Source organism: Cynara cardunculus, assembly GCF_001531365.2.
Source record: "Cynara cardunculus var. scolymus isolate 2C chromosome LG 8, CcrdV1, whole genome shotgun sequence".
In the NCBI taxonomy this organism is placed as follows: Eukaryota; Viridiplantae; Streptophyta; class Magnoliopsida; order Asterales; family Asteraceae; genus Cynara; species Cynara cardunculus.
Window position 1 is genome coordinate 2,428,423 of NC_037535.1, and position 11,284 is coordinate 2,439,706.

General features: G+C 31.0%; 1 protein-coding gene across 1 annotated transcript; it reads right to left on the reverse strand.

Moving 5' to 3' along the window:
* Positions 1–1,932: 1,932 nt before the first annotated feature.
* On the reverse strand, positions 1,933–6,982 carry LOC112516103 (60S ribosomal protein L7-1-like). The gene is made up of 6 exons (XM_025123105.1): positions 6,829–6,982; positions 4,374–4,571; positions 3,529–3,626; positions 3,311–3,448; positions 2,425–2,527; positions 1,933–2,344 (listed from the first exon to the last, which is right to left on the reverse strand). The coding sequence occupies exons 2-6, from the start codon at positions 4,554–4,556 to the stop codon at positions 2,129–2,131; spliced, it is 738 nt and encodes a 245-aa protein (XP_024978873.1). The 5' UTR covers positions 4,557–4,571; positions 6,829–6,982; the 3' UTR covers positions 1,933–2,128.
* Between the last annotated feature and the right edge of the window lie 4,302 nt (positions 6,983–11,284).

Sequence of the window (11,284 nt, forward strand, 5' to 3'; positions counted from 1 at the left end):
TTAGAAGTTGATTGTGTATGGTAAAAACTAGTAGATAAAATGGTCTAAAAAATATAATTTGGAAACAAGTTTTTACCAAGCTATTTAAAGTAGTTTTTAAAAATTTTATTTTGATACTTAAGATGTAAAGTTTTAAACTGGTAAGTATCCGGATAATCATCGGTTGCAACATTAACTGGTTACCATGTTTATGTAGCGAGTGATGTGGTATCTGATTAATGCTTTAGCAAATAATACTGAGTTGGATACTATATCACTCGTCATATTAGCATGTTAATCGGTTAACATTTCAACTGGTTACTCAGGTACTTAAATATTTAAAATTTTACATCTTAGGTATTAAAATGAAAGTTAGAAATCAAGTTATAGTACATTCTTTTTTCATGCAATTTGCACTTTTAAAAAAGCTATTGTATGTGTTATCAGATAACTAGTTTTTTGTAATAAACTTATAGATATCAAATATGAACTTTATCCTTTGGTATCGTACCATATTAAATTTTTGTTTCTATAACAATTTATAATTAATCAACCATATTTTTTCATTAAGGTGGTGTTTGTTTTCTAAAAATTGTTTGAAATTTGAAACCTTTTTTTTTTTTATTGATAAGAGATGGTGTTAAAGTCTAAAATATGAACCAATTAAACTGTTTATTTTTGTAAACTGACAAACGTTTGAATGTGTATAATTATTTATTTTAACCCCTCAAAATGTTATGTTGTTGAATTTATAAAAACCATCAACTCGTTTTAATTAAAATTCAAATAAAATACATAAGTATGTAAAATGTAATCTGAAAACTACAAGGGTGGTGTCTGATTGGTTTGAGCTACAAAAAAAAACAACTAATTTTATATTAAAGAACTTCACAAACCAACTTCCAAAAAACCCTAAAAATCATACACAAATCCAATATCTCAAAACTTTTGTATAAATTCATTTAAAAAATAATAATACAAATCCAAATCCCTAAAATCAAATCCTTAATGATTCTAAAAAATCAAACCCTAAATCCCTCATATGAAAAGGGGAATTAGGGTTTTTTATTAATTTTATTTATGATTTAAACTTTTGATTTTGAGATTTTTATTTAAATTGGAGAGTTTCTTCTTGTGTTTTGATTTATGGCAGGGACTAATTCCATAATAAACCCCATAAAACAGGGACCAAAACTATAAAATTTTCTTTAATTTTTTTTACTACCCATGTAAGCTTTTTTTTTTCTTTCTATGCCACATCATTTGAAGATAATCGTTTGTCTACCAAACAGGTAATCGAGACCCTTTAATAAATGAAGAGTCTCTTCTAAACCTTAAAATGATAGTTTTGAAAGGTCATTCCTCAAAACAGGAATCAACTCAAAGTTGGTTTCATTTTGTTGAAATTTTCTCCCTTTTTATAAGTTATATTTTTTTTTATTAACCTGGATATCCAACCCGCTATGCGAGCTGGCTGATCCCAGAACAACCACCTGCTTTGCAAATAGTCTGGAGTCACCGCATTTAATACCTCCGTGGCCACAAAGAGATTTTTATTTCTCATTCGATTTGAACATGAGACCTCCTAGTACTTTTGATCTTTGGAGCCAAGTTCAAACCAGTCAGACACCACCCTTGTAGTTAAGTTCTAAATATTTCATATCAATGTTTTTATTTCTTTTTCAGTTTTATTACTTTATATAAATTTAATTTGTTCTACTACGATATTATCCAAAACACTAACGCCTTAGAAAGTATATACATATCTCTAAATATACAACGCCTTAGAAAACACCATGAAAAATGCCTCCCCACACATAACCTTGACTAAGATTCAATAAAACTTCTTACTAAAATCAGCAATTTATGTTTAAAAAAAAAATTCACAAAATACTTGTAATCATATGCACATGTGAATAAATGGAAATAAAACAACACAAGTAAAAAAAACTTGTTGAAATATGAAAAACATCATATCATAAAAGCATTTAAAAGATCATCAAAAATGGAAGCTCAAAAAGGAGAAAAAATAGCAAAGGGTTTCTACCAAAGAAAGCAAAGAAGCTTTGAGTTCAAAATTCAAAGAGTGACCTTTTGGTTCACATTCACCTAAGCACAAGGATTCATATCTAATCTCGTGTTCCGAATTCTAATTCATTTTACCGATCAGCTCGTTAATTTGATCCTCACGGTTCCCAGAATCACCGCCATCCCTGAACGGTCTTTTCTTACCCTGCAACGCCTTCTCCGGCTTGTTCAGACTGAACGGACACAAAAAATTGCAAACCTCCTTGAAATGTGGGCCCACGTTCGCAATCTCTTTTACGATGTCTTCTATGCATATAATTCCATGCTCACTCAGTGCCTGCCGAAATCAACAACTTGTCTGAATATCTAAGATCTTAAAAAAGAGCACAGAAACCATAAATAAAAAACACGTCATACCTGTTCGATTATGTTATTATCCGTCAAAGGAAATATCTGTTTGTTAACTTTTGCTAAACCCTTCTTGTATATCAGCTCATTCACGCTCTTGAGGTTTGGATACCTTTAGAAAGTCGAAAACAGCAGGTTTAGAATATTATCACCATAATAAATAGCATAAACAGATAGCCTAGATTATACAGTGATATATATATATATATATAGGGTTGGGTTCACATAAGACCAACCTGTTTTCGTGAGACCACTTTTTTACACTTGAAACTTCACAGCAAAACGCTGTGAAGGTATATAACTTTAAAACATAAAGACATAGAGACAATATTCAATGGACTCTACACCAACAAAAATTGAAAACAAATATAATTTTTAACAAAAGTTAATGAAGTTCTTTTTGGTAATCGTGGGTGTCCAGCCAGCTAGTAGGTACCTCGACTAAAGCTATAAGGCGACAAAGATAACAGTTAGGAAAATCCCTAATGTCCCTCAAACAGGTGACCTATAGCGAAGAGCCCAAGGCTGAGCCATTATTTGCCAGTTGAGCACTTGGATCTGTGACTTAGGGCCTGTTTGTTAGCAGCTTATGAACTTAATGGGGCTCACAGCTTATTCGCTCAGCTATACATGACTGCTTGGTAGTGGTTTAATGATATAGAAAGTGGCTTAATGATATAGAAAGTGGCTTATTCAGTAAGATTCTAAGGGGGAGCTTTACGTAGAAAGCTAAGTTTTTTTCAAACTTGCTCCTTCCAATTAAAAAGCACACTTCTTACATCTATGAGAAAACCCTCCCAAACAAAATTTTCCGAATCTATACAGACAGATTAATCCACACAAACATCTTTATTCATAAAGGACTTAATGGAAAACCAACCAAACAGCCCCTTACCCGTAAGTCACATACGGCTCCACTTTCTGTAGAATTTCTAATATTCTGTCATTTGCTTTGACAAAAACACCACTGAACATTCTTCTAAGTCTCAGAGAGTACAAGTGTTTCCTTGTTTGTGGATGCATGTCGCTTTTACTGAAAAAACACAAGAAGTAAGCAACAATACACAAAACACAAGGACTACAATTTCACAGATATCATCATTGGTGACAGACCCCTGTATACGGATGACAAAAAGAAGCTTTGAATGCGGGAACATGGATGCTTTTATTGCTCGTTTTCCCCGATGTTTCATTTTGATGAGATCAGACTCCTGAATAAAAACCTCTGTTAGTTATACTAAAACTAAAAAAAATGTTGAGCAAAGAAATCATCAGATAAGTATTAGTTAGCTCAAGTTAATATGTGTTGGTCCTTTAAGGCTCTTTTTTGCAAACTAAGCTAGCTCATAAACCAGTCACATTTGGTAAAAACTAGCTAATAAGCTATATGACTGTGTAATATGACATAAAAAAACATGTTGATTTCCATACGGGGTAGAATCGAAAAAAGACATAGGAAAAAGCCATCGGAGATTAGTGAAATGCTACTTGAAGTAGTTTTTCAAAAGCCATCTTATGGATAACCAAACGAGCTTTTTTCAATTAGCTCAAAGAATAAGCTAGCTTATGGTTGCCGACCATGGCCTAAGAACACACACACACATATATATATATATATATATATGTGTGTGTGTGTGTAGACGAAGGATCATGTGAGAATAGGAATAAAGATGAGAAGCGTAAGAAGGGATCTGAACCCCTCATCACTTTTAATCTCACCCCTACCCCTATGAATTGCGCTTATCACGGGAATTGATCCGGTGCATTTTGGTGCTCCACATTAGCGTTGATCTTCAATTAGGAATGATCCAAGGGTGGAGATCCCTTCTTACTATAACTTCCATTCTCACCAGAACCCAACCTTATATATATATATATATATATATATATAAATATAAAAGATAAAAGCAGTACTTGGAACATATGTACAAGTTCTGCTTTGTTATGTGAATGTTTACTTTATCACGGTATTCTCTGATAAACTGTTCTGGCTTCTTGATGACGAAATTATCACGCTTAGATTTCTTCACCCTTTGCTCCAACTGCTCTTTCCTTCTATTTGCCCAGTCCTCATTGCTTTTCCTTTTCTTCAATACAATCTCTGACACATAATTTAGAGGCTTCGGTTCTTCATCAGCCATGATGGTTGAAACTACCTAATAAAATCAGAAAGCCATATAAGAGACTTCACATGTGTCACCCAATATACGATTAAGTAGAATAAGGTGTTGTTTGTTATGTAAGAGGTGCTGAATTCTGAAGTCTGAAGTCTTATTTCACTTCTAATTGATAAGGGACGATGTTGAAGTCTGAAATCTGAACCAATAAGACTGTTTGTTTTTGTAAACTGACAAACGTCTGAATGTGTATAATTGTTTATTTTATCCCTCAAAAAGATATTGACCATCAGAATAGATATTTCTAGTATTGTGATTTTCATCTATGGTACCTTAATGCAATGATACAACAAAAAATGTCAAAAATGCTCACTATCTGAAAAAGAAACTCAAGAGAAACAAACCCTTCCCCTTTATTACTCGAGTGTTTTGATAGCTCAATAGACAAAGATATATTAATAGAGAAACAAGAAACTTAATTTCTTTGAAACAAACCCAATTGATTTCATAAAAGTAACGAAACAATAGTGACAACAAGATGACAATTAAAGCAATCAACAAACTAAAACCCTACTCGAAAAGTACCAATTTAAACGTGAATTATGAAGTCAAAAAATCGAAACCTTTCATCAAAAATTCACATAAATGCCAATTACTGATCTCCAGATTTTGAAGAAAAAGATGAGAAGTGATGCAGCTCAGGTAGAATATGGAAGAGATGAACATGGAAATTTTGTCAACCGGCAATAAAAGCGATGCTGAACAAGGCCTCTTAATTACTAAAGAGGTATTACATTTTTGGACCATTCGGCCTATTTGTGAAGAGCCAAGGTTTGAAATTTTGTTAGCCACTCAGGGTTGTTCCTTGTTTGAGAATATAGTAAAAGCTCACTCAGGGTTGGTGACCTGATATAAATTGCTCTTTCTGTTTTGTCACGGTTTTGTTGATCATCGTAAAAAAAGAGCCATCCTTGTTTATAAATTGAATTCTCTTCAGAAGACAAAACCATTGCATTTGCAAGCAAACACTTCCTTTTTACCCCTCTGATTCATAAGTCAATGGATAAGCCTATGAACAGGTCCGGTTATGAGGTTTCTCATACCCATGGCGGAAAGCCAAAAAAATGCCCCCAATATATAAAAAATGGCAAACAAAACATATTACTTAAGGGGTTTAAAACCTAGTCAAGCTAGGGGACTAATCCCCTTGCCGATTTGATAAAGATGTTTCCAAGGTCTATCTTCATGAAAAATAGTAAAGTCAAAGCACCCTGTTTATTGAGACTCCTAACATACACTCTCTAACACTCGAAGTTTATGACAACACTTGTCTGCAAATACTATTGTATTGCAACATCATGTTGGTCTTCATCATTGTAATGTTTTGCTTATATCACTCTCTTATGTTAGTTTGAAACTTCTAAATTCATTTTCTCTCATGTTGGTTTTACAAGTACCAACCAATATTATAATAGAAATATGTGCAAAACAAACAACAATCAAGTGTTAAAAATTGAGCAAATGTTACTTACAATTTTGAGTAGAATACTAAAAAATTTGCCAATGTCACGCAGACGAGGTAGAACATAGAGACAATCACTTATGTGGGCAATTCAAGGATCATAACTCAAACAATTGAAACTATATATATGTATAAATAAATATATATATATATATATATATATGTATATATATATATATATATATATTCCAACAATCCTTGAGAATAATGACAGTGAGTTGGCAAATCAAGGCAAGTAGTACTTGCAAGTTGCAAATGAGAAGCAGAATTAGAACCGCACATAAAAAGGAAGTAGATTGTTTTTTCCTATTTCGGTCCTCACTCGAAGCACAGCCTCCTAATTGTGCCATTGAAACTATAGGACCATCTTGATTAGATTAACAGAAGAATGACATCCAAGGACCATAATACATGTTAAAAATCATGTAATCATACACCATAAACTCAACCAGAACTCAGAATTGAAAATACAGTAAAACCAATAATCAAATTTTTACTCTTTTATTTCCTAAATTTACAAAGATAAAATGATTAATGATATAAACCTAAAATCCTAATACTAATCAAACGTCATCTAATCACAAATCACATTGTTTTCCTTATTTCTACAAATTTTCTATTTTTACTATCACAAATCACAGTTGAAAATCTAACTATCTAACTATCTAAGCAACTAAGCAAGAAAGAACCACAGAATCAAAACACGTTTGATATTTCTACTTCTTTTTATCCTCTAAACGGTAAGCAACTATCTGAGACTTTATGAAAGAATACCTGATTAGTGATTAATAAGCAAGATCGATTTAGGAGGCAGCTTCGATTTAGGAGCACTGCAGCAGTCGACGATTTAGGGCAAGAAATCACAGACCAGCAATCGATTGTATTTCTTAGAAGAGTCCAAGTGTAGAACTGAGCGAATTAGGGCACCAATCGATTGTATTTAGGTAGCTTTTAATTTTATTTAAAAAAAAAAATAAGCCCAACATCTTTTTATCCCTTTAAAATTGTCAAGGCCCACCCAACCACAATTATGGGCTTTCACCATTACGGATTTACGGTATTTTCTTTGGGCTTTAGCCCTTTATCTTAACATCTAGATCCGTTTCGTCTAGCCCGTTAAAAAATAGATTTGGACTAGAGGTGGCCAAAAACAGGTCGGGGATCGGGCCGGGACAGGCTTAAATCTGTCTCGGTCTCAAACAGTAACAAATTGGACCGGTCATGGTCCCGTCGAAAATACTAAGGTCCGGTTAAGGGTACTTGTATAACCGGTCCCGGACGGGCCCAAACCGATCCTATATGATTATATGCTATCTATTAGCATAATTCTGGGTTTTGATAAGCTATTATCAACTGATTGTATAAGGGTGACATAATCAGGAACTAAGTATATTTTGTAATAAGAGTGACATAATCAGAAGCTGAGTACATTAGGTAATAAGGGTGACATAAATGGGAGTTGGGTATATATTTGTAATTATGGTGACATAATCAGGAGTTGGGTATATTGGGATAATGGTGGTATAACCAATTTTTGGAAATGATGATCTTTTGATCATAAGTTATTGTTATCGCATCTTTATGATGCGATAAGATTGATTTTATCGCATGTGTTTAAAAGGTGAAGGAAAGAAAAAAAAACTTCATGTTTTTGAACAGGAGAAAAAAAGAAGAAATATACCGATCTATACTATATTATAAAACATTTGATAAAAACTATTTTTTGTGCATGAAGTACTGTTTATTTATGCATATTACTTAAAAATCAAGATTACAAGTAAATTGTGTGTAAGTACAACTTATTAAAACTTCATGTTTGAATTCGTGTAACTAACTGCAGATAAACATAATCGAATAGAGGATAAATATCACATTTTAAATATAAAAATCTAAAATATAATTAGGATAATCATTGTGTTCCTAACATAATACTTAATTATTATCTTTATAAAAAATTATATTATTAAATCAAAAATAAATTACTTTGTTATCTATACTATATTATAAAGCATTTGACAAAAACTCTTAAAAACCACTTTTTATACGTAAARTACTGTTTATTAATGCACATTACTTAAAACTCAAGATTACAAGTAGATTATGCGTAAGTACAACTTATTAAAGCTTCATATCTGAATTTATATAACTAACTGCAGATAAACATAACCAAATACAGGATAAACATCTCATTTTAAATATAAAAAAAAATCTAAAATATAATTAGGATAATCATTGAATTCTAATAGAATACTTAATTATTATCTTTATAAAATTTATATTATTAAACCAAAAATAAATTATTTCGTTACTAAACTTAAATTAAATTATGATAAAAAAATAAATTAAAGAAAAATTACATAAAAAATGAAAACTTTTAAATAGTTGATTTTATATTAATTCCAAGAGCTACTCTATTTAGCAATTTTAACATTATTATCTATACTATATTATAAAGCATTTAACAAAAAACTTTTAAAAACCATTTTTTATACTTGAAGTACTGTATATTGATGCATATTACTTAAAATTCAAGATTACAAGTAAATTATGCATAAGTACAACTTATTAAAGCTCCATGTTTGAATTCGTGTAACTAACTGCGGATAAACATAATCAATAAAAGATAAACATCTCATTTTAAAATACAAAAAATCTAAAACATAATTAGGATAATTATCGAGTTATAACAAAATAATTAATTATTATCTTTATAAGAAAATTATATTATTAAACCAAATATAAACTACTTCGAACCTAAATTAAATTACAATAAAAAATATTGAAATTAAAAAGTTACACAAAAAATAAGAATTTTAAATAGTTAATTTGATATTAATATTGATATATTTTTGTCAAATTTTTATGATATCTTCAAATTTATATTTTATTTTAAAATAAAAACATTATCGCTTTAAAATCACCTAAGATCATACTATAACATCGACTGAGATAAATAATAAAATAAAATATTAAAATCAAAATGTATCTCGCTGCATTGCGCGAGTACCTTTCTAGTTAAACCTAAATTAAATCATAATAAAAAAATTGAATTAAAGAAATTACACAAAAAAAAAATTTAAATAGTTAATTTGATACTAATATCAAAATCTTATAAAATCTTCAAATTTATATTTTATTCAAAAATAAAAACATTATCGTTTTCTCAAAACTACAAAAACCGTATTATAACATCGACATGAGACAAAATAAAACGAAACATTAAAATCGAGATATATCTCACTATATTGCGCTAGTACCCTTCTAGTATTACAAATACACCCTTATTTGTTTTACAATAGAATGAGGTTGATAGGCATATATGTAATTGTATAAGTATTTTATTTCTTTCCCTTCCATTTCTTCCCGTATATGTAATTTCTTTAAAGATTTTAACCTTTGATACTATATTTAAAAAATACCTTATAACATAGTTGTTGAAGATACTCTTACGTTGTATTCACGAATTTTGAAAGAATAGATTACTAGATAGAGGTACATTATCCCACCAAAAAACTAACTATACTAGCCAATTTTTTTATTAACCTGGATATCCAACCCGTTATGCGAGTCGACTAATCCTAGGACGACCACCTGTTTTGCGGGTAGCCTGGAGTCACCGCATTTGAACCTACGTGGCCACAATAAGATTTTTATTCCTCATTGGATTTGAATCTGGACCTCAAGACACTTTTGGCCTTTGAAGCCCAAACTCAAAAACAATCAGACACCATATTTGTGGTTTATACTAGCCATTTTGGTCAAACCGTTTTACATTTTAGTCTATTAACTTGAAAAACAAAGTTTTCTGAATTAAGTATGATTCTGGTGGGATTGCATTACGATACAGACACTCTGGCTTGAGGAATATTCATTTGGCTTGCAAAATGACGCATCGAAATTATAATTTATTCATAAAAATTATATTTCTCAAGTTGTATAATAATATGGGTGTTCACGGTTCAGTTTAGTTCGGTTAGTAGGGAAAATGTATACTAAACCGCATGATGCATATACTTGTCTACCTGAACCAAAACCGAACAGTAGGTCGAACTGAACCGAACCAAAACAAGGTGGCCGTGGCTACCCACGATTCTGTTCACGATTATCTGAATTCATACAACAACTAAAAAATAATCAAAATGTCACAAATTAAAATAAGTATAATTGATTAAAAACCTTAAATTTTCTATTAATAATGTTCATTCCTTCACGACGTCAATATCATTACCACCAAATTTAATCATTCACCATGATGTTTGACACTGAAACGTAAAAGACTTTTACTCATTCAACTTACGTTAATAAATAAATAAATAATAATATGAATATTTGGTATTGAATATTATATAGGGGCCTAATCAAATGAGAACTAATTAATTTGTGTTAACCGTGAGATCCAATTTCAACCACAAATCAACGGATAAATTAGAAAATTAATAATTATGGTAGTTTGAATTAAAATTATAATTAGATGACATATTAGGTATTTTTAAAAAACTCCTCTTTCTTCTCTCATCTCTCATCTCTCATCTCTCCGACCTCCAATCTCCGGCCTCCGGTGAAATCGGTATCAGGGTATCACATTGTGTATTACAATGGGTATCACATTGTGTATCTTTGTTTTTAAGGTTTAAGTTGGTATCATAGTTGGTATTACAATGGTATCACAGTATATCATAATGAGTATCACATTGTGTATCTTTGTGATTACTTACTACCTGCCGGAAAATTGGAGGTCGGAGAGAGGAGAGAGGGGTTTTTAAAAAAATACCTAAAATGTCATCTAATTATAATTTTAACTCAAATTACCATAATTATTAATTTTCTAATTTATCCGTTAATTTGTGGTTGAGATTGGATCTCACAGTTACCCCAAACTAATCAGTTCTCCCTTGAATAGGCCCCATATTATATATACATCATATCCGGTTCGGTTCGGGTAATCACGGATACCTAAAATTCAAAACCGAAATTGAACCATGAATACACGATTTTTTCGGTTTTCGATTTTTTAATTTCCGGATTTTTCGATTTTAAGTCAAACGTTTCTCTTTGAATATTCGGTTTTTCGGTTTTTTTAACACCCTTATAAAATAGTCGTATATGAAATCTTAGACTATTTTGATTCGAGAAAAATAAGCTAAAAAATAAAGAAGTCGGTACCAGTAATTTTACTGGTCCAAAATATCACAGCAAATTAACAATTTTCCCCTTATAGAATCCCGCCGGA

Excerpts from the sequence above, each read along its gene's own strand:
- LOC112516103 (XM_025123105.1), bottom strand. The coding sequence starts at position 4,556 with ATGGCTGATGAAGAACCGAAGCCTCTAAATTATGTGTCAGAGATTGTA. Across the intron at positions 3,449-3,528 it reads TTTGTCATCCGTATACAGGG|TAAAAGCGACATGCATCCAC; the intron begins GTCTGTCACCAA and ends GTGTTTTTTCAG. Across the intron at positions 2,528-3,310 it reads GAGCCGTATGTGACTTACGG|GTATCCAAACCTCAAGAGCG; the intron begins GTAAGGGGCTGT and ends GACTTTCTAAAG.